At 31.2% G+C, this 20,916-nt stretch overlaps 1 protein-coding gene across 1 annotated transcript; it reads right to left on the reverse strand.

Moving 5' to 3' along the window:
- Nucleotides 1-8,795: 8,795 nt before the first annotated feature.
- LOC129750777 (mitochondrial nicotinamide adenine dinucleotide transporter SLC25A51-like) lies at nt 8,796-11,935 on the reverse strand. Its single transcript, XM_055745818.1, has 4 exons — nt 11,623-11,935; nt 10,576-11,404; nt 10,379-10,508; nt 8,796-9,822 (listed from the first exon to the last, which is right to left on the reverse strand). The coding sequence occupies exons 2-4, from the start codon at nt 11,064-11,066 to the stop codon at nt 9,538-9,540; spliced, it is 906 nt and encodes a 301-aa protein (XP_055601793.1). The 5' UTR covers nt 11,067-11,404; nt 11,623-11,935; the 3' UTR covers nt 8,796-9,537.
- Between the last annotated feature and the right edge of the window lie 8,981 nt (nt 11,936-20,916).

Consider the following 20,916-nt stretch of genomic DNA (forward strand, 5'->3'; position numbering starts at 1 on the left):
TGTGGGTTTTATTTTTTTGCTACTAAACATTTCCGAACGCCTGCCTTTTTAAATATTGATTCATTCATTATATTAATAAAAATTTAGTAGCTCATGTTCAGATTTTATGTAGATAGAATAATCAACAAAATAAGTGAATCTTATATGGCTCCAGAGAGTAATTTTTTCTTCAAATAGTTCGAATAATACTGTCTTACTTATTAAATGGTCCCGCGTTCATTATCGACATCGTTCGAGCAATGCGATGGAATAAATAAACATAGCAAATCTATTTTGAAACAAATGTGCGAAGAAAATGAATTAAATTTAAAAAAAAGTGGCTCCAGAGAGTTGTATACTTGAAACATTAAAAAAAAACCTGTTAATCAATGAAGGGTACAATTTAACATAGTTGATAAATTATACTAACTAATGTACCCAAATCTCTTGAAGGCTGAAAAACGAAAATAAAAACGAGTGGCTCCAGAGAGTTTTAGTCGAAACCGGTTAGAAATATCATTTCAAGTATCTACTTGTTTTTTTTTATAGCATTTTGGAACATGAGTGAAATTTTTGTGTCTTTTGTCCTAATGCCATACTTTGTTTTCATAGAACTCTATGTGTACAATGTTGATTTCAATATCGTAAATAAAATTTTGAATTCATAATCAGTCATCATTGGAAAAATATTCAAGACAACCAAGTTTACATTTTTTCGAGGAGCAAAGCATTTAAGAGCTAAGTTTGACTGATTTGAAAACACTGCAATAAGTTTTTTTTCTATCTACTCTTATTTTTGAAATATTTCTGAAAACATGTAAAAATTCACTTAACAAATTTTTACACTTTTCTAGCGAGGGCTTGTGATATAGCTCAGTTGGCAAGTCTGTTGTCTCCTGAGCAGATGTTCGCGAGTTCGAGCACAGGAGTAAACATCGAACACAGTTGTACCGGATAAGTTTTCCAATAACGATCCGCCAACTGTAACGTTGATAAAGTCGCGAATGCCATAATGATGGTAAAACGACTTTAATCGAAATAAAAAAAAAATAAGTTTATACATATAAAAATGGGTTTGAAAGGTTTAATTTTTTTTTTCAAAGAAATCAACAGTAAGGGTTTTAAATTTTTTCTCTTATTCAGAAATTTTGTAAAATATATTTGGTTCGATTATATCAACCAGGAGGAAGACAGGGGAGTGTGCAGAACCGTCTCCCCCTCTTCTTCTGTATAAAAATTTACCTTTTTTCGCTATAGAGATAAAAGTTGTTTTTATTGGCAGATTTTTGAAGATTTGTAAAGCGCCCCCTCAAGTGACTCACTTTTAGGACCTCACCTGTTCGGATACAAAACAGTTTAAAAATGTTTCTTCGACTTGACTCTGAAAATAATGACTGATGATAGTGTATTTCGGATTACTTGTACATCATTGTTGGTTTTTTTACTCCTGAAATTATGCACCTTTTATTATAAGCATGACATGGGAAATGACTCCACGAGTAGTTTAGTCTAACTGGTTTCTCATGTTGCGTTCAGTTGCCCATTTCCGGCTTCAAAATCTTCTCCATGCCGATTTTCACGTCGATCTGATCATTGTTTCTGCGTCCATTGAGGAAATATAAGAATGTTAAAAAAAATCAAAGCAAATTGATTAGACACCTAAGTATAAAAAAATCTCAAATTTCCTTCAATGTTTTGGAATAATGCCTGGAATTTGCACAGATTTGCCGATTATTGGATTGGAAAATTTGAAATCAAATGCCGAGCTGCCTGGATACGTGCAGGAGTAGTAGTACGAATGAAGTCTGTTTCTGAATTTTTATCTTTTTATACTTTAAAAAAGTTCAAATTATTAAAAAAAAATCCCATTTCAATCTGCCATTTAATGATAGTTAACTATTAATTACATTATTTGTAATTACAACTATTATTCTAATTTATGAATTCTTGGATGATAACAAGACGTTTCTTTCGTGAAGATTTAGAAGTTTTTCAAATCCATTTTTTTAAAATAAGATGCTTTTTTATTTTAATCCTGAATTCTGACACAGACAGTCAAAGGAAGTGGCTCCAGAGGATTGCTTTTTAATAACAGTGGTGAAGATTATAAATTTGTTTTATGAAGATTTCTTCATTGTTTATTAAATGCTTTCTTCGTGAAGTTCATTGCATTTAATTGAAAGGTGAGTCCATTATTGTGTTCTGGGCAAGCACGTCTGTTATGGTCGCTGGTTCGTCGAGAAGAGATAGCTTGTCCCTAAATTAGCACTCAGGCTACTATGATGATTCCTATGCTATTTAACCATAGCGGTAGCTATGGTTACTATGTGGTGGCTATTGGGGGCTATTGGTTATTCTTCAGCCTACTGTGATTGACCAAATTCTAACATCCATTTTGGCCCTTGATCCGCGCCGCGCGTGAGCTGACGATATGTCGAATCACATTCCCGTCAAGGGACTCTTGTCACCTTATTCCAATAGTCTGTGTAAGTTAAGTGACAGAGGCTCATTTCTAAAGTTCCACCGAAGTCACGTATCCTCACCTAGGCGACTCGACTGTCGTCACCTCACGCGCGGCCATTATCTCATCGTTAAAATAGAAAAAAAAATATTCTGGAAACCAATTGCTTCGGGGCTTAGTTAAGAGTAAAAATATTTGCATGTCCTTGAGTCTGGATGGGATCAAGTTCTATCTATTGTTTTTGAAGATTGAAATCAAATTTGCATAATTTCAATTCGAAAAATATCATGAATTAGGGTGGCTACAACATTTTTATTTTGAAATTCCAGGTTTTCCCGGTCGAAAATTCAAGGTTTTCCAGCCTTTTATTATCTATTTTCGTCGGAATATAGCAAAATTTTCAACATATTTAATAAATTTGGTTGTTCATAACACTTAAATCATTGAACACTAAGACAAACTCGATTCTATGTTAAGGTTTTCATCAAATTTTTTTAAAGGGTAAAAAAACATCCTACACTAAATCGTTATGGGTTAAGTCATGTACTAAAAAAATTTAAAAATGGTGTGTCAGGACTTTTTAAACAATCATTCGTCATGTGACATGTGTGTGTGTTTCAATTGAACAATATTAAAAAAAAATCCTGAAGTGTTAAAAATACAACAGGAAAAAATGTTATTATTTTTGACATCATTGAAGAACATTTATGAGCATTTGGTATCAAAGATTCAAATTTCATTTACAACATTGTTATAGACTGCGAATTTTTTTACTCATGCTTTGGAAAACATATTTGATTTATTTTGATGTAAAAAAAACCATAATATCTTTTAATTCTCATATTTTACCATACTGTGATGAATAAACTCAGTTTTCTCAGAAGATTAAACTACTCGCGGCCTTCGAAAAAGTTTATCATTGATTCGAAACCATCAATTTAAGTATCTTAGAAAAGTTTTAAAATTTTGATTAAAAATTTCAAAAATCACCCATTTCAAAAACTAGAGCTAGCAGAAAAAAAACAAACTGCACATTTGGATATGTCGCCCTCAAATCAGTCAAATCAGCTCTTAAACCCTCTTCAAACGGAAAAACTTTTTTTTTGCCTTGTACCATCGAACAGAAAAAAGTAAAAGTAATCAATTGTTTAACCATGCACGGACGTAGGGTTCCGTTGTCTGTGTCCCACGAATTGGGTCCCAAACGGCTCGAATAATCCGGAGAAGCAGCAACAACTTAGGTCATCAATTTGACCAGCGATGGCGGAGCGAAACAAAAGGTCGAGAACCAGAAATTTCGGTGGCAAAGAACGTCCGACGCTCGCGAGTTAGGTTTAGAAAGTGCTCGTATCGGACCATCGATTAGGAATTGGCCTGGAGTGGGAGCCTCGAAGTCCGTAGGATCGTTGGAGCGGGGTTTAAGCGGCTTGGAATTTAGGCACGCTTCATTATGAGCTAATATAGTAGTCTCTTCATGTGTCTGAAGGACAACACGAGTCGAAGGCCGGTGATTTCTGACGATGTGGTTGTGGACTATATTTTGGGTTTTTATGAGACCATTTGTAGACCGGTAATAACGACACTTTTCGATGTCTACTTCTGGTGGCAGCTGGGTTTTAAAAGAATGTGCATACGCTGGCAAATGCTGTGGAGGACGAAGCAGCCAATTCGAACCATTCCAACACGCTTCATAGTCACCGATGGATTCTGATGTCAAACTATGCGAAATGTGGTTAGTCGGATTATTTTCTGTAGGCACATGCAGCAACGTAGCGTATTCAGTAAGCTGCTGAAACTGTGAGACTCGATTGGCGGTGAAAGAATTTGCCAAACGAAAACTGGCGCGCAACTGAAGATTTGTAAGCGTAGATCCACGTTTTTCCGTTGAGGCGACTAAGAATTCAGCTCTCACCAGGCGGATCTTGACTGCACCCAATGAGGAAATCGAACGAAGGTGAATGCATGCACCGAAGGCACGTACCGACGAATCAGCAAATCTATTTTCCCCGAATACGAAACGAGGAATCGAGGGCTGTGACAGTTGACCGATGAGTTCCAGTTTCTTGGACACACTGACGATGTATCGGTTGGAATAATTTCTGCTTGTTGGTGACTCGATATAATCCTCACAGAGGTGTTCCTCTCCTGGTAATGTAGAATAAGTCTGGACCTTTTTGTTAACACTCGTATCTGGATTGTGAAATGTCGAAAGGTTGCAATCAACTCGAACTTTACTCTCATTGGAACCGCAGTCGTGAATACCGGATACGAGCCAACCAAACACCGAATTCTGGAGCATCGGTTTTCCTTCACCAAGTTTAGAATGACCGCTTCGCAAGAGCTCGAAGAAAACCCGTGCACCGATCACCATATTGATGGGACCCCGCGTAGCAAACGATGGATCAGCAAGACGAACGTTCTTCGGAATGGCCCAATCGCTTGTATCAGCGGTGCTTGTTGGAAGATCGCTGGTAACCTTATCCAAAACAATAAACTCCAGCGGAATTCGGAAGTTGTTGAATCGTGAGGCAACCGTAGCGACAGTCGAAAATAGTGAAACTGCAGAAATACTTCCTCCTATGCCAGCAATCTCCGTGTTACCAGGAGTCTTCCGCGAATTCAGAAGACGACGAAACCATTCAGTCATGAGATTCGGCTGTGAAGCGCTATCAAGCAGAACCCGAGCGAGGAACGATGTACCCTTTGGACCGAAAACTTTGACAACAGCAGTGGCAAGAAATACCTGATTCGAAGGGGAGAGGTCGAGACGTTTGGTCCCCGAGTGCGTATGGGCGGAGAGGCTGAGAGGAGCGGAAACAGAAAGCGAACGATCGTCACCAGCGGAATTCGAAACTGATGACTGGTTCTCGCTTTGGTTTATGCTGGACCCACGAGCTGTATCCAAATCCGGGACGTGCAATAGTGAGTGATGCTTATTTCCGCATATTCGGCAGGCTCCGTACTTGCAAGTAACGAACGAATGTTTTCCAAACAGGCAGTTAACGCACAATCCAGCTTCGTTCACGATCGCAGCACGTTGAGTATATAACTGGCATTTGTTTGAACTGGTCGCAGAAATCGCATTTTAATATTTTTAAAGAATTTGCTTAGTGTCTTCTACCAAAATAAACACACCCTCATAAAAAAAGCTCGTGAAAATTCTGAACAGTGTTACTTAAATTTCATATCAGTATTTTATTTCAATTTTTGTCACGATTTTCGCAAAGTTTCAAAGGAATCTCAACATATCCAAGCTTTAAAAAGTGTTATTCGAAATTTTCTGGATAAATTATGACCAGTTGTCGAAAAATGTTAATTTTGAAAGAACAACTTAAAAAAAATGATTTGGACCCCGTGATGGTATTTTTTTTTAACTCTGGAGTTAAACATTATCATAGCATAGCATAGCATAGCATAGCATATCATTGGGTGACTACACACATCTTGCATTGGCTGATACATGCGGTACAACTTATTATCAAGAACAATACAAGATGCCAAAATGAGTATCTGGATTCAGAACTCATTTCAAGTGTTGCCATTGAAAATCAGTGTAGTACTACAATGCACACCTCGACAAGTCAATGTAATCATAGTGGGGATAATCTGAAACAGCTAAAGAAACTTTTTAGGTGCAGAGAACTCATACGACCCAGGATGCTGTTTTCAGATAGGAAGGGGAAAGGTTGTTTTATAGGAAATCCTACTTGGCGGATAGGATTGATGAAGAATTTAAATACAATTGCTAAATCATATAAGCTTATAAAAAAAAGAGAAAACAGGAACGAGCTCACCAATCTGTAGACAATTGTAGATGGACATCGTACTATGCAAGATGCGCCGCGATACACTTTTACTACGCCTACATCCACCGGCTTCTGATTTAATGAATGCAAATCGCATTGCAAAAATATCTTCAGATGGTAGCAGTAGTTAGAGTCAAAAACACACTGGCGATGACTGCGTGGAAGCGCTACAGCAATTCGTCTGAAGATAACAATTTTTGTATTGTTAATAATTAACTTATTTTTCGCGGTATACATTCAAATTTATTAAATGAACATTTTAAAGCTGGAATTTTCCACTACACTAAGTTTGTGATTTTCTTCGTTTTATATTTTCATCTATTCAAACTACACTTCCGGTCATTTTGCTCTCACAAAACACGTGCATCGTTTTTTTAAAGACTCACATACGGCATAAAAAGCACTTTTACATCCCGTTAACACTGAATTCTGATGATAGCACAAAACAAAATAAACGCTCTGCTTTTCGGAGCTAGCGGTAAGATCCGCTAATTGAAATGAATGCACCTATTTTCCTCTAAATTTCCCGAACAACTTGCGAACTTTTTTCTCTGCATCTTAGTTGTTAATAGCTTCACCACGTTTCACCATTATTTTGTACTTGAAACTAAAAATTGATTAGATTTTTAATCGAATTCACTAAAATTTTTTATTCGCGAAAAAACGGACGGAAAAAACGCGACGTCGGAAAAACCACGTGCGTTCAACTCTGGAGTTAAACATTATCACTCGAAAATTAGAGTATTAGCATCTTTTTAAAGTTTCCAAATTTGAAACAAAAATTTAACTTTGATTCGTTTGTTTTTACATGATTGATAGTTTTTTTTTCAATAAATCATGATGTGCGATACTTGAAGAAAATTTAAGAGCCTCTTTAAAATTTTAAATTCAGGGATTTCGGTAAAATTTGTGTTTTTTTTTTCAATTTAGAGGGGTAATTGAAGAGATATTTTTTAACTGTTCAATTCTGTCTTGGAAATTTAAACTATTATTCTTAATCTTGAATTTTGGATTGAATCCCTGATCTTGGAACCAAAACTGAATTTCGGTTTCCTTTTGTCAATTTTCCCGGTTTTGGGTCTAAATTCCCGGTTTTCCCGGTTCTGTGGCCACCCTGTGAACGAATATTAAGCTGCGTGAAATAAATCTTCGGATTAAGTTTTCTTTTGAATGAACCTTTTGTGTGAAAGTTCCCGTATTTTGGTTAATCGGAGGACAAAAATTTCCTAAAATGGATTTTTTTCATAAATACTCATTGCGCAAGTTCAAAAGATCTAAAATTTAGCAGAAATACTTGAAAATGCATTAGGCACAACTTAGGCGGCATCCATAAATTACGTAACGCAAAAATTGCACTTTTTTGACCCCCTCCCCCCCGTATGTCACAAATTGTAACGCTTCGACGTACCCCCCTATGAAAATTACGTAACGTTGATAATAACCCCCCCCCCCCCCCACTCATCTTCAAAGGTAAAAAATTATTTCAACATATATTTTCTAACGTTCTTAAAAACGGAATTAATATCGATCTATCCAAATCGCTTCTTAGTACTCATTGATGATAACTCTCTCATAAAGTAAATTGATTGTCTTGTTATGAGTTGCTCTTTGCTTGTAAACTGATGATCAACCTTGTTTACTTTAATTTGTTCAAGAAGCCTATTTGTTATGCGAAATATATTCCATTGAGTAATATTAGTCGCAAGAATCAAAATTGCATATTTTGAATAAATTGAGAAAAAATAGTAGAATTTACGTCTTAAGGTTGAATTGAGTTCTAGGGGGTAAATGTACCTAAATATAGGGTTTTTTTAACGGTTATTTCACGGATATTCAATACACTTTTCAAGAAGTCTATTTCAGAATCTTTAAAGAAGAAAGATTACAAACCAGTTTCAATCATGTTGAAGCTTACAAATTTTAAACTGATTTTGGTTTGCATATCATTCTGCCAAAATTGCATGACACAAAAAAGTTGCGATTAAACTGAAATTTTTAAGGAAAAAATCGTTACGTAACGATGAGCATACCTCCCCCCCTCCCCTATGTCACAATTCGTAACGTTCGAGCTAACCCCCCCCCCCCCATAAGAGCGTTACGTAATTTATGGATGCCCCCTTATATGAGTCCAGCTTTGATCTGCTAGTCTGATCTTGTCTGATACATATCCGCAATTAAAATTATTGTGAGAAAGAAGCTCCCGATGGTTCCAGTTGGATAAAATAAATTTTGTCTGTTAAAATTTGAAGATTTTTTATTTAGGTACAGCTCCATAATTGGAATTGGTTTCTAATTTTGAACCTTGGGAATGAAAAACTGAAATTGAAAAATTAAAAAATAATTCCACGATGCCAAAAATAATCAAATGTTTCAACGGTTATGAAAAACGTAGTATGTTAGTATGTAGGTAAACAAATGTCATCGAAAAAAATGAAACTAACTCTGTGTCTTTAAATATACCAATATCAAGTTTAATTGATTTTGTTTTCCACTTGTGTTAGCACATGTCAAATCGATTCGCGATAAACAGTTTTCTCGAAAAGAAAAATAAACTTCAGACGACATAGGCACACACAAACTGTGCGACGAAAGACAAAAGTACGGCTACGTTATGCCTAATATTATACATAGTAATGTTCTAAACATTTATACAACATTTTTATACACTTCCAACGGGATTCACACACTGGTCGTTCGTTTTCGTTATTAACATTCAACTTATCATAATTAGGTAGTGGGGTTGCTTGCAGCAAATCATAAAGAAACTATGCATGAATTACGGACTATGAGAAAGGTGCGCTTCTTTGTACAGACACTCGATGAGAAAACGGTTGGTGTGATCAATTTTATTGAATCACATTCCGGACTGAGAGAAAGGAACGAAAGTCTCGCGGTTTCTATTGCTGGTGTGGTAAATGCACATTTTGGGGAGTTGAAGGCATAGGTAACTAAAATTATAACTTTATCGGATTCTAAAATGGTATTTACAGTGGCTGTTCAAAGTGTGAGACTTCGAAAATGTGTATTGAACTATTTTTTTCGTGTATTTTAATAATCAGTTGACTTTCACGTGTCAATTTGCTAGACTAGAATACTAGTGATTTGTTGCTAATGAATTCCAACCGACCATTTCAGCTAAAGGAAACTATAAAATAAAATATTTACATCACAATAGTTGATCTCTTTGAATGGTTCTTAAACGACCAAACACTTCTTTCAGAAGTGTTTTGTTTTCCCTATTACACACTATTCAAGCTTATTGTCAACCCCTCCCAAAGCGACGCCGCTTTTCTAGTAGAAAACCTTCTTCAGCTGCTCGTAGGCACTGTTCATGATGCCCCAGCTGAAGAAGGCCCGGGTGCAGTTCATGCTGACGCCCTTGTACACATTCCGCAGTTTGCAGTCCCGTTCACGGTAGATCTGCTGCATTGCGACCCACATGCTGTCGTGAGGACCTCCGCAGCGGCTTTGCATCATCACCTTCAGTACATTGAGCGGGTAGAACACCGAGCTGATGAAGGCCCCGATGAAGGCGCCGGCAATGAATTCCTGGGTCCGTTGGCCGGCTATGGTGGCCTGAAATTGGGGACACAGAAAAAAAGGAAAGTTGTTAACACCACTTAATCACTTAACCACGCGAAGGAAACAGAATAATAGTAATCGTGAATACTCCCACACTCCCATTCATAAAGCGTGTTGGCGGTTGAAATGCTAACGGTTATTAAACCTGACAACACGACCTAGATTTTGAATTCAGGAATCACATTAATATACCTCCGAATTTATCAATATCAATATAGAACAATACATTTAATGAATCTTATATGAAGTAACAAATCACAGTATGGTTTTTTATTCTAGTTCAGTCGATTTTTTTTAATTACGGTAGGCTACATTTTTAAAACAAGAAAGATGCAGAATTCAGCCCAAACCTATTGCGGGACCACAATTTAAAAGGGATCTCCGTTTAAATAATGAGAGGAGCCTATAGCTTATCTCCTACAAGCCTGTCTGATGCTAGTCTATGCATCGGTTTCTTCACTTCCGTAAATAAAATGTCTATTTATGAGCTTCATTCATCACGACGCCGCACGTGTCAAAAGAAGCAATAAATAAATCCCAGTTTACATACCCGTTTAGTCAGCCGTTCATCAGCTTCCTCTCGCAGCACAAAAAACATAGCATTCGAGGGCCCGTTACGCCATAGTACGGGAATTAGTCCTCGATACAGCTCCCGGAAGCCGTACTCGATGAAGATAAGTCTAAAAAGTGTAATCGATGTTATGAGAAACATTTTTACTGAGAAAAATAATGAAACTCGATACGCACCGGAAAGCATGAGGCGTGTTGCGATACTTCTGATGGTAGGTGGCGTCCGCCAGAAGCGTTTGTATCCGTTCGAAGGGCATCAGCACAGCTTCCACAGTTCCCGCCGTCATACCGGCTACGATTTTAGCGGTATACTGATTGACACCCCAGGTTTCCACCAGAGGCCTCCGGGTCCCGTCGTACACTCCGAACATCAGCGACAGGGAAATGGTTTTCTGAGCCAGCGGCGGAAATATCCCTCGGTAGAGAAAGGTAATACCTTCGCTCCGCAGCTGTCCGAAGGCCTGATTCAGCTGCACCCCGTGAAGCATCTGACGAAAGATCATTTTGTAGATTGGGTAGGTGACGGCAATGTTCACGAAGGCTGCCCCCCAGCCACAGGCAAATTCTCGCCAGCAGAAGAGGGGCACTGTTTGGCTAGCTCCGCATGCATTTTTCCTTGAGGGAGGTCTCGGAGGGTCTAACTCCTTGCCCGACCGAATCATGGCCATCGTTGGTCGGGCGTCCGGGTTTTGTTTTTCGTTTGAGGGAGAAATTTTGAATGATTTTCTATGTATTCTAGCACCGGATTAATTTGGGTTTTCCTTTATCACAAATCTCGCTCGGTGCCAAATTTCGTTGCAGTTCAGTCAACTTGCAAGGAGGCTATTTGTTTTGTCGTACGAATCAGTTTTAATTTAAATCAGCATATCGCCGTCCTTCGTGCAGCTGCCGTGCTCAAGATTTGTTGCCTTTTGAAGTACTTTCTCATTTTATTTGTTGTTTCATTCTTTGGAAACATCCGGCTCATGCCTATCCTTGCAGAATGTATCGAATTCTTCCGAATCACCTAAAATCAAGTGATAGATCCAAATTAAAGGTTTGTTATATAATGTGCGATGTGGTAATGATTGCTATTATTCAGTGTCACTTTATCAAAAAGCGTAAATTTCTGGTTTTCAAACGTGCCTCCCCATGCATTGCTCAGCATTTATTGTTCACTCGCAGTCGATTATCTATCGAACAAAAGTGCATTGTTGAGCGTTTTTTGCTATACAATATACATACCAAACTAACTAGGATCAGACAGAATCTTCACCCAGAACGCGAGTCACGCGATTAGAAGAATCTATCTGCGTGGTGCTGCTGCTGCTGAGTGGGTGGCAAATTTTAAAGCGACGTTCTAAAGTTGAACAACGACACTGTTTGCTAAATGTTTATCACCAATCGGCTCAACTTTTCACGGAAAAAAGCAAACAAATCCACCTCAAAATCCAATCGAAAACTACTTAGAATTTAGAACAACCACTTGAGCAGCGCGTTAATGTTTTGTTGCTGCTGCCTTGCAAAACAGCTGCTGCTGGCTGATGATGGGAGGGATTTAAATTGCGATGACGTTTAAAAATTTTTGCGAGAGTTTTCCACAGGGTGGTTCGCCGATGTGTTGATGTAAAATTCGAGCTGAAACCATTCGAGCAGTTAGCACTGAAACAAAATATAGGCTCACAATATATTGCTAGAGTTCTGAAAAAAATGTGGTATAGTTTAAAATTTGTTTTAAGGATCTAAAACCGCTAAAACCTGTTGACAAAAATGACAAAAATGATAAAAATGACAAAAATGACAGAAATGACAAAAATGACAAAAATGACAAAAATGACAAAAATGACAAAAATGACAAAAATGACAAAATGACAAAAATGACAAAAATGACAAAAATGACAAAAATGACAAAAATGACAAAAATGACAAAAATGACAAAAATGACAAAAATGACAAAAATGACAAAAATGACAAAAATGACAAAAATGACAACAATGACAAAAATGACAAAAATGACAAAAATGACAAAAATGACCAAAATGACAAAAATGACAAAAATGACAAAAATGACAAATATGACAAAAATGACAAAAATCACAAAAATGACAAAAATGACAAAAATGACAAAAATGACAAAAATGACAAAAATGACAAAAATGACAAAAATGACAAAAATGACAAAAATGACAAAAATGACAAAAAATGACAAAAATGACAAAAATGACAAAAATGACAAAAATGACAAAAATGACAAAAATGACAAAAATGACAAAAATGACAAAAATGACAAAAATGACAAAAATGACAAAAATGACAAAAATGACAAAAATGACAAAAATGACAAAAATGACAAAAATGACAAAAATGACAAAAATGACAAAAATGACAAAAATGACAAAAATGACAAAAATGACAAAAATGACAAAAATGACAAAAATGACAAAAATGACAAAAATGACAAAAATGACAAAAATGACAAAAATGACAAAAATGACAAAAATGACAAAAATGACAAAAATGACAAAAATGACAAAAATGACAAAAATGACAAAAATGACAAAAATGACAAAAATGACAAAAATGAAAAAAATGACAAAAATGACAAAAATGACAAAAATAACAAAAATGACAAAAATAAAAAAAAAAAGACAAAAATGACAAAAATGACAAAAATGACAAAAATGACAAAAATGACAAAAATGACAAAAATGACAAAAATGACAAAAATGACAAAAATGACAAAAATGACAAAAATGACAAAAATGACAAAAATGACAAAAATGACAAAAATGACAAAAATGACAAAAATGACAAAAATGACAAAAATGACAAAAATGACAAAAATGACAAAAATGACAAAAATGACAAAATGACAAAAATGACAAAAATGACAAAAAATGACAAAAATGACAAAAATGACAAAAATGACAAAAATGACAAAAATGACAAAAATGACAAAATGACAAAAATGACAAAAATGACAAAAATGACAAAAATGACAAAAATGACAAAAATGACAAAAATGACAAAAATGACAAAAATGACCAAAATGACCAAAATGACAAAAATGACCAGAATGACAAAAATGACAAAAATGACAAAAATGACAAAAATGACAAAAATGACAAAAATGACAAAAATGACAAAAATGACAAAAATGACAAAAATGACAAAAATGACAAAAATGACAAAAATGACAAAAATGACAAAAATGACCAAAATGACAAAAATGACAAAAATGACAAAAATGACAGAAATGACAAAAATGACAAAAATGACAAAAATGACAAAAATGAAAAAATGACAAAAATGACAAAAATGACAAAAATGACAAAAATGACAAAAATGACAAAAATGACAAAAATGACAAAAATGACAAAAATGACAAAAATGACAAAAATGACAAAAATGACAAAAATGACAAAAATGACAAAAATGACAAAAATGACAAAAATGACAAAAATGACAAAAATGACAAAAATGACAAAAATGACAAAAATGACAAAAATGACAAAAATGACAAAAATGACAAAAATGACAAAAATGACAAAAATGACAAAAATGACAAAAATGACAAAAATGACAAAAATGACAAAAATGACAAAAATGACAAAAATGACAAAAATGACAAAAATGACAAAAATGACAAAAATGACAAAAATGACAAAAATGACAAAAATGACAAAAATGACAAAAATGACAAAAATGACAAAAATGACAAAAATGACAAAAATGACAAAAATGACAAAAATGACAAAAATGACAAAAATGACAAAAATGACAAAAATGACAAAAATGACAAAAATGACAAAAATGACAAAAATGACAAAAATGACAAAAATGACAAAAATGACAAAAATGACAAAAATGACAAAAATGACAAAAATGACAAAAATGACAAAAATGACAAAAATGACAAAAATGACAAAAATTACAAAAATGACAAAAATGACAAAAATGACAAAAATGACAAAAATGACAAAAATGACAAAAATGACAAAAATGACAAAAATAACAAAAATAACAAAAATGACAAAAATGACAAAAATGACAAAAATGACAAAAAATGACAAAAATGACAAAAAATGACAAAAATGACAAAAATGACAAAAATGACAAAAATGACAAAAATGACAAAAATGACAAAAATGACAAAAATGACAAAAATGACAAAAATGACAAAAATGACAAAAATGACAAAAATGACAAAAATGAAAAAAATGACAAAAATGACAAAAATGACAAAAATGACAAAAATGACAAAAATGACAAAAATGACAAAAATGACAAAAATGACAAAAATGACAAAAATGACAAAAATGACAAAAATGACAAAAATGACAAAAATGACAAAAATGACAAAATTGACAAAAATGACAAAAATGACAAAAATGACAAAAATGACAAAAATGACAAAAATGACAAAAATGACAAAAATGACAAAATGACAAAAATGACAAAAATGACAAAAATGACAAAAATGACAAAAATGACAAAAATGACAAAAATGACAAAAATGACAAAAATGACAAAAATGACAAAATGACAAAAATGACAAAAATGACAAAAATGACAAAAATGACAAAAATGACAAAAATGACAAAAATGACAAAAATGACAAAAATGACAAAAATGACAAAAATGACAAAAATGACAAAAATGACAAAAATGACAAAAATGACAAAAATGACAAAAATGACAAAAATGACAAAAATGACAAATATGACAAAAATGACAAAAATGACAAAAATGACAAAAATGACAAAAATGACAAAAATGACAAAAATGACAAAAATGACAAAAATGACAAAAATGACAAAAATGACAAAAATGACAAAAATGACAAAAATGACAAAAATGACAAAAATGACAAAAATGACAAAAATGACAAAAATGACAAAAATGACAAAAATGACAAAAATGACAAAAATGACAAAAATGACAAAAATGACAAAAATGACAATAATGACAATAATGACAATAATGACAATAATGACAATAATGACAAAAATGACAAAATGACAAAAATGACAAAAATGACAAAAATTACAAAAATTACAAAAATGACAAAAATGACAAAAATGACAAAAATGACAAAAATGACAAAAATGACAAAATGACAAAAATGACAAAAATGACAAAAATGACAAAAATGACAAAACTGACAAAAATGACAAAAATGACAAAAATGACAAAAATGACAAAAATGACAAAAATGACAAAAATGACAAAAATGACAAAAATGACAAAAATGACAAAAATGACAAAAATGACAAAAATGACAAAAATGACAAAAATGACAAAAATGACAAAAATGACAAAAATGACAAAAATGACAAAAATGACAAAAATGACAAAATGACAAAAATGACAAAAATGACAAAAATGACAAAAATGACAAAAATGACAAAAATGACAAAAATGACAAAAATGACAAAAAATGACAAAAATGACAAAAATGACAAAAATGACAAAAATGACAAAAATGACAAAAATGACAAAAATGACAAAAATGACAAAAATGACAAAAATGACAAAAATGACAAAAATGACAAAAATGACAAAAATGACAAAAATGACAAAAATGACAAAAATGACAAAAATGACAAAAATGACAAAAATGACAAAAATGACAAAAATGACAAAAATGACAAAAATGACAAAAATGACAAAAATGACAAAAATGACAAAAATGACAAAATGACAAAATGACAAAAATGACAAAAATGACAAAAATGACAAAAATGACAAAAATGACAAAAATGACAAAAATGACAAAAATGACAAAAATGACAAAAATGACAAAAATGACAAAAATGACAAAAATGACAAAAATGACAAAAATGACAAAAATGACAAAAATGACAAAAATGACAAAAATGACAAAAATGACAAAAAATGACAAAAATGACAAAAATGACAAAAATGACAAAAATGACAAAAATGACAAAAATGACAAAAATGACAAAAATGACAAAAATGACAAAAATGACAAAAATGACAAAAATGACAAAAATGACAAAAATGACAAAATGACAAAAATGACAAAAATGACAAAAATGACAAAAATGACAAAAATGACAAAAATGACAAAAATGACAAAAATGACAAAAATGACAAAAATGACAAAAATGACAAAAATGACAAAAATGACAAAAATGACAAAAATGACAAAAATGACAAAAATGACAAAAATGACAAAAATGACAAAAATGACAAAAATGACAAAAATGACAAAAATGACAAAAATGACAAAAATGACAAAAATGACAAAAATGACAAAAATGACAAAAATGACAAAAATGACAAAAATGACAAAAATGACAAAAATGACAAAAATGACAAAAATGACAAAAATGACAAAAATGACAAAAATGACAAAAATGACAAAAATGACAAAAATGACAAAAATGACAAAAATGACAAAAATGACAAAAATGACAAAAATGACAAAAATGACAAAAATGACAAAAATGACAAAAATGACAAAAATGACAAAAATGACAAAAATGACAAAAATGACAAAAATGACAAAAATGACAAAAATGACAAAAATGACAAAAATGACAAAAATGACAAAAATGACAAAAATGACAAAAATGACAAAAATGACAAAAATGACAAAAATGACAAAAATGACAAAAATGACAAAAATGACAAAAATGACAAAAATGACAAAAATGACAAAAATGACAAAAATGACAAAAATGACAAAAATGACAAAAATGACAAAAATGACAAAAATGACAAAAATGACAAAAATGACAAAAATGACAAAAATGACAAAAATGACAAAAATGACAAAAATGACAAAAATGACAAAAATGACAAAAATGACAAAATGACAAAAATGACAAAAATGACAAAAATGACAAAAATGACAAAAATGACAAAAATGACAAAAATGACAAAAATGACAAAAATGACAAAAATGACAAAAATGACAAAAATGACAAAAATGACAAAAATGACAAAAATGACAAAAATGACAAAAATGACAAAAATGACAAAAATGACAAAAATGACAAAAATGACAAAAATGACAAAAATGACAAAAATGACAAAAATGACAAAAATGACAAAAATGACAAAAATGACAAAAATGACAAAAATGACAAAAATGACAAAAATGACAAAAATGACAAAAATGACAAAAATGACAAAAATGACAAAAATGACAAAAATGACAAAAATGACAAAAATGACAAAAATGACAAAATGACAAAAATGACAAAAATGACAAAAATGACAAAATGACAAAAATGACAAAAATGACAAAAATGACAAAAATGACAAAAATGACAAAAATGACAAAAATGACAAAAATGACAAAAATGACAAAATGACAAAAATGACAAAAATGACAAAAATGACAAAAATGACAAAATGACAAAAATGACAAAAATGACAAAAATGACAAAAATGACAAAAATGACAAAAATGACAAAAATGACAAAAATGACAAAAATGACAAAAATGACAAAAATGACAAAAATGACAAAAATGACAAAAATGACAAAAATGACAAAAATGACAAAAATGACAAAAATGACAAAAATGACAAAATGACAAAAATGACAAAAATGACAAAAATGACAAAAATGACAAAAATGACAAAAATGACAAAAATGACAAAAATGACAAAAATGACAAAAATGACAAAAATGACAAAAATGACAAAAATGACAAAAATGACAAAAATGACAAAAATGACAAAAATGACAAAATGACAAAAATGACAAAAATGACAAAAATGACAAAAATGACAAAAATGACAAAAATGACAAAAATGACAAAAATGACAAAAATGACAAAAATGACAAAAATGACAAAAATGACAAAAATGACAAAAATGACAAAAATGACAAAAATGACAAAAATGACAAAAATGACAAAAATGACAAAAATGACAAAAATGACAAAAATGACAAAAATGACAAAAATGACAAAAATGACAAAAATGACAAAAATGACAAAAATGACAAAAATGACAAAAATGACAAAAATGACAAAAATGACAAAAATGACAAAAATGACAAAAATGACAAAAATGACAAAAATGACAAAAATGACAAAAATGACAAAAATGACAAAAATGACAAAAATGACAAAAATGACAAAAATGACAAAAATGACAAAAATGACAAAAATGACAAAAATGACAAAAATGACAAAAATGACAAAAATGACAAAAATGACAAAAATGACAAAAATGACAAAAATGACAAAAATGACAATAATGACAATAATGACAATAATGACAAAAATGACAAAAATGACAAAAATGACAAAAATGACAAAAATTACAAAAATTACAAAAATGACAAAAATGACAAAAATGACAAAAATGACAAAAATGACAAAAATGACAAAAATGACAATAATGACAATAATGACAAAAATGACAAAAATGACAAAAATGACAAAACTGACAAAAATGACAAAAATGACAAAAATGACAAAAATGACAAAAATGACAAAAATGACAGAAATGACAAAAATGACAAAAATGACAAAAATGACAAAAATGACAAAAATGACAAAAATGACAAAAATGACAAAAATGACAAAAATGACAAAAATGACAAAAATGACAAAAATGACAAAAATGACAAAAATGACAAAAATGACAAAAATGACAAAAATGACAAAAATGACAAAAATGACAAAAATGACAAAAATGACAAAAAATGACAAAAATGACAAAAATGACAAAAATGACAAAAATGACAAAAATGACAAAAATGACAAAAATGACAAAAATGACAAAAATGACAAAAATGACAAAAATGACAAAAATGACAAAAATGACAAAATGACAAAAATGACAAAAATGACAAAAATGACAAAAATGACAAAAATGACAAAAATGACAAAAATGACAAAATGACAAAAATGACAAAAATGACAAAAATGACAAAAATGACAAAAATGACAAAAATGACAAAAATGACAAAAATGACAAAAATGACAAAAATGACAAAAATGACAAAAATGACAAAAATGACAAAAATGACAAAAATGACAAAAATGACAAAAATGACAAAAATGACAAAAATGACAAAAATGACAAAAATGACAAAAATGACAAAAATGACAAAAATGACAAAATGACAAAAATGACAAAAATGACAAAAATGACAAAAATGACAAAAATGACAAAATGACAAAAATGACAAAAATGACAAAAATGACAAAAATGACAAAAATGACAAAAATGACAAAAATGACAAAAATGACAAAAATGACAAAAATGACAAAAATGACAAAAATGACAAAAATGACAAAAATGACAAAAATGACAAAAATGACAAAAATGACAAAAATGACAAAAATGACAAAAATGACAAAAATGACAAAAATGACAAAAATGACAAAAATGACAAAAATGACAAAAATGACAAAAATGACAAAAAATGACAAAAATGACAAAAATGACAAAAATGACAAAAATGACAAAAATGACAAAAATGACAAAAATGACAAAAATGACAAAAATGACAAAAATGACAAAAATGACAAAAATGACAAAAATGACAAAAATGACAAAAATGACAAAAATGACAAAAATGACAAAAATGACAAAAATGACAAAAATGACAAAAATGACAAAAATGACAAAAATGACAAAAATGACAAAAATGACAAAAATGACAAAAATGACAAAAATGACAAAAATGACAAAAATGACAAAAATGACAAAAATGACAAAAATGACAAAAATGACAAAAATGACAAAAATGACAAAAATGACAAAAATGACAAAATGACAAAAATGACAAAAATGACAAAAATGACAAAAATGACAAAAATGACAAAAATGACAAAAATGACAAAAATGACAAAAATGACAAAAATGACAAAAATGACAAAAATGACAAAAATGACAAAAATGACAAAAAATGACAAAAATGACAAAAATGACAAAAATGACAAAAATGACAAAAATGACAAAAATGACAAAAATGACAAAAATGACAAAAATGACAAAAATGACAAAATGACAAAAATGACAAAAATGACAAAAATGACAAAAATGACAAAAATGACAAAAATGACAAAAATGACAAAAATGACAAAAATGACAAAAATGACAAAAATGACAAAAATGACAAAAATGACAAAAATGACAAAAATGACAAAAATGACAAAAATGACAAAAATGACAAAAATGACAAAAATGACAAAAATGACAAAAATGACAAAAATGACAAAAATGACAAAAATGACAAAAATGACAAAAATGACAAAAATGACAAAAATGACAAAAATGACAAAAATGACAAAAATGACAAAAATGACAAAAATGACAAAAATGACAAAAATGACAAAAATGACAAAAATGACAAAAATGACAAAAATGACAAAAATGACAAAAATGACAAAATGACAAAAATGACAAAAATGACAAAAATGACAAAAATGACAAAAATGACAAAAATGACAAAAATGACAAAAATGACAAAAATGACAAAAATGACAAAAATGACAAAAATGACAAAAATGACAAAAATGACAAAAATGACAAAAATGACAAAA

This window comes from Uranotaenia lowii, chromosome 3 (genome assembly GCF_029784155.1).
Source record: "Uranotaenia lowii strain MFRU-FL chromosome 3, ASM2978415v1, whole genome shotgun sequence".
Taxonomy (NCBI): Eukaryota; Metazoa; Arthropoda; class Insecta; order Diptera; family Culicidae; genus Uranotaenia; species Uranotaenia lowii.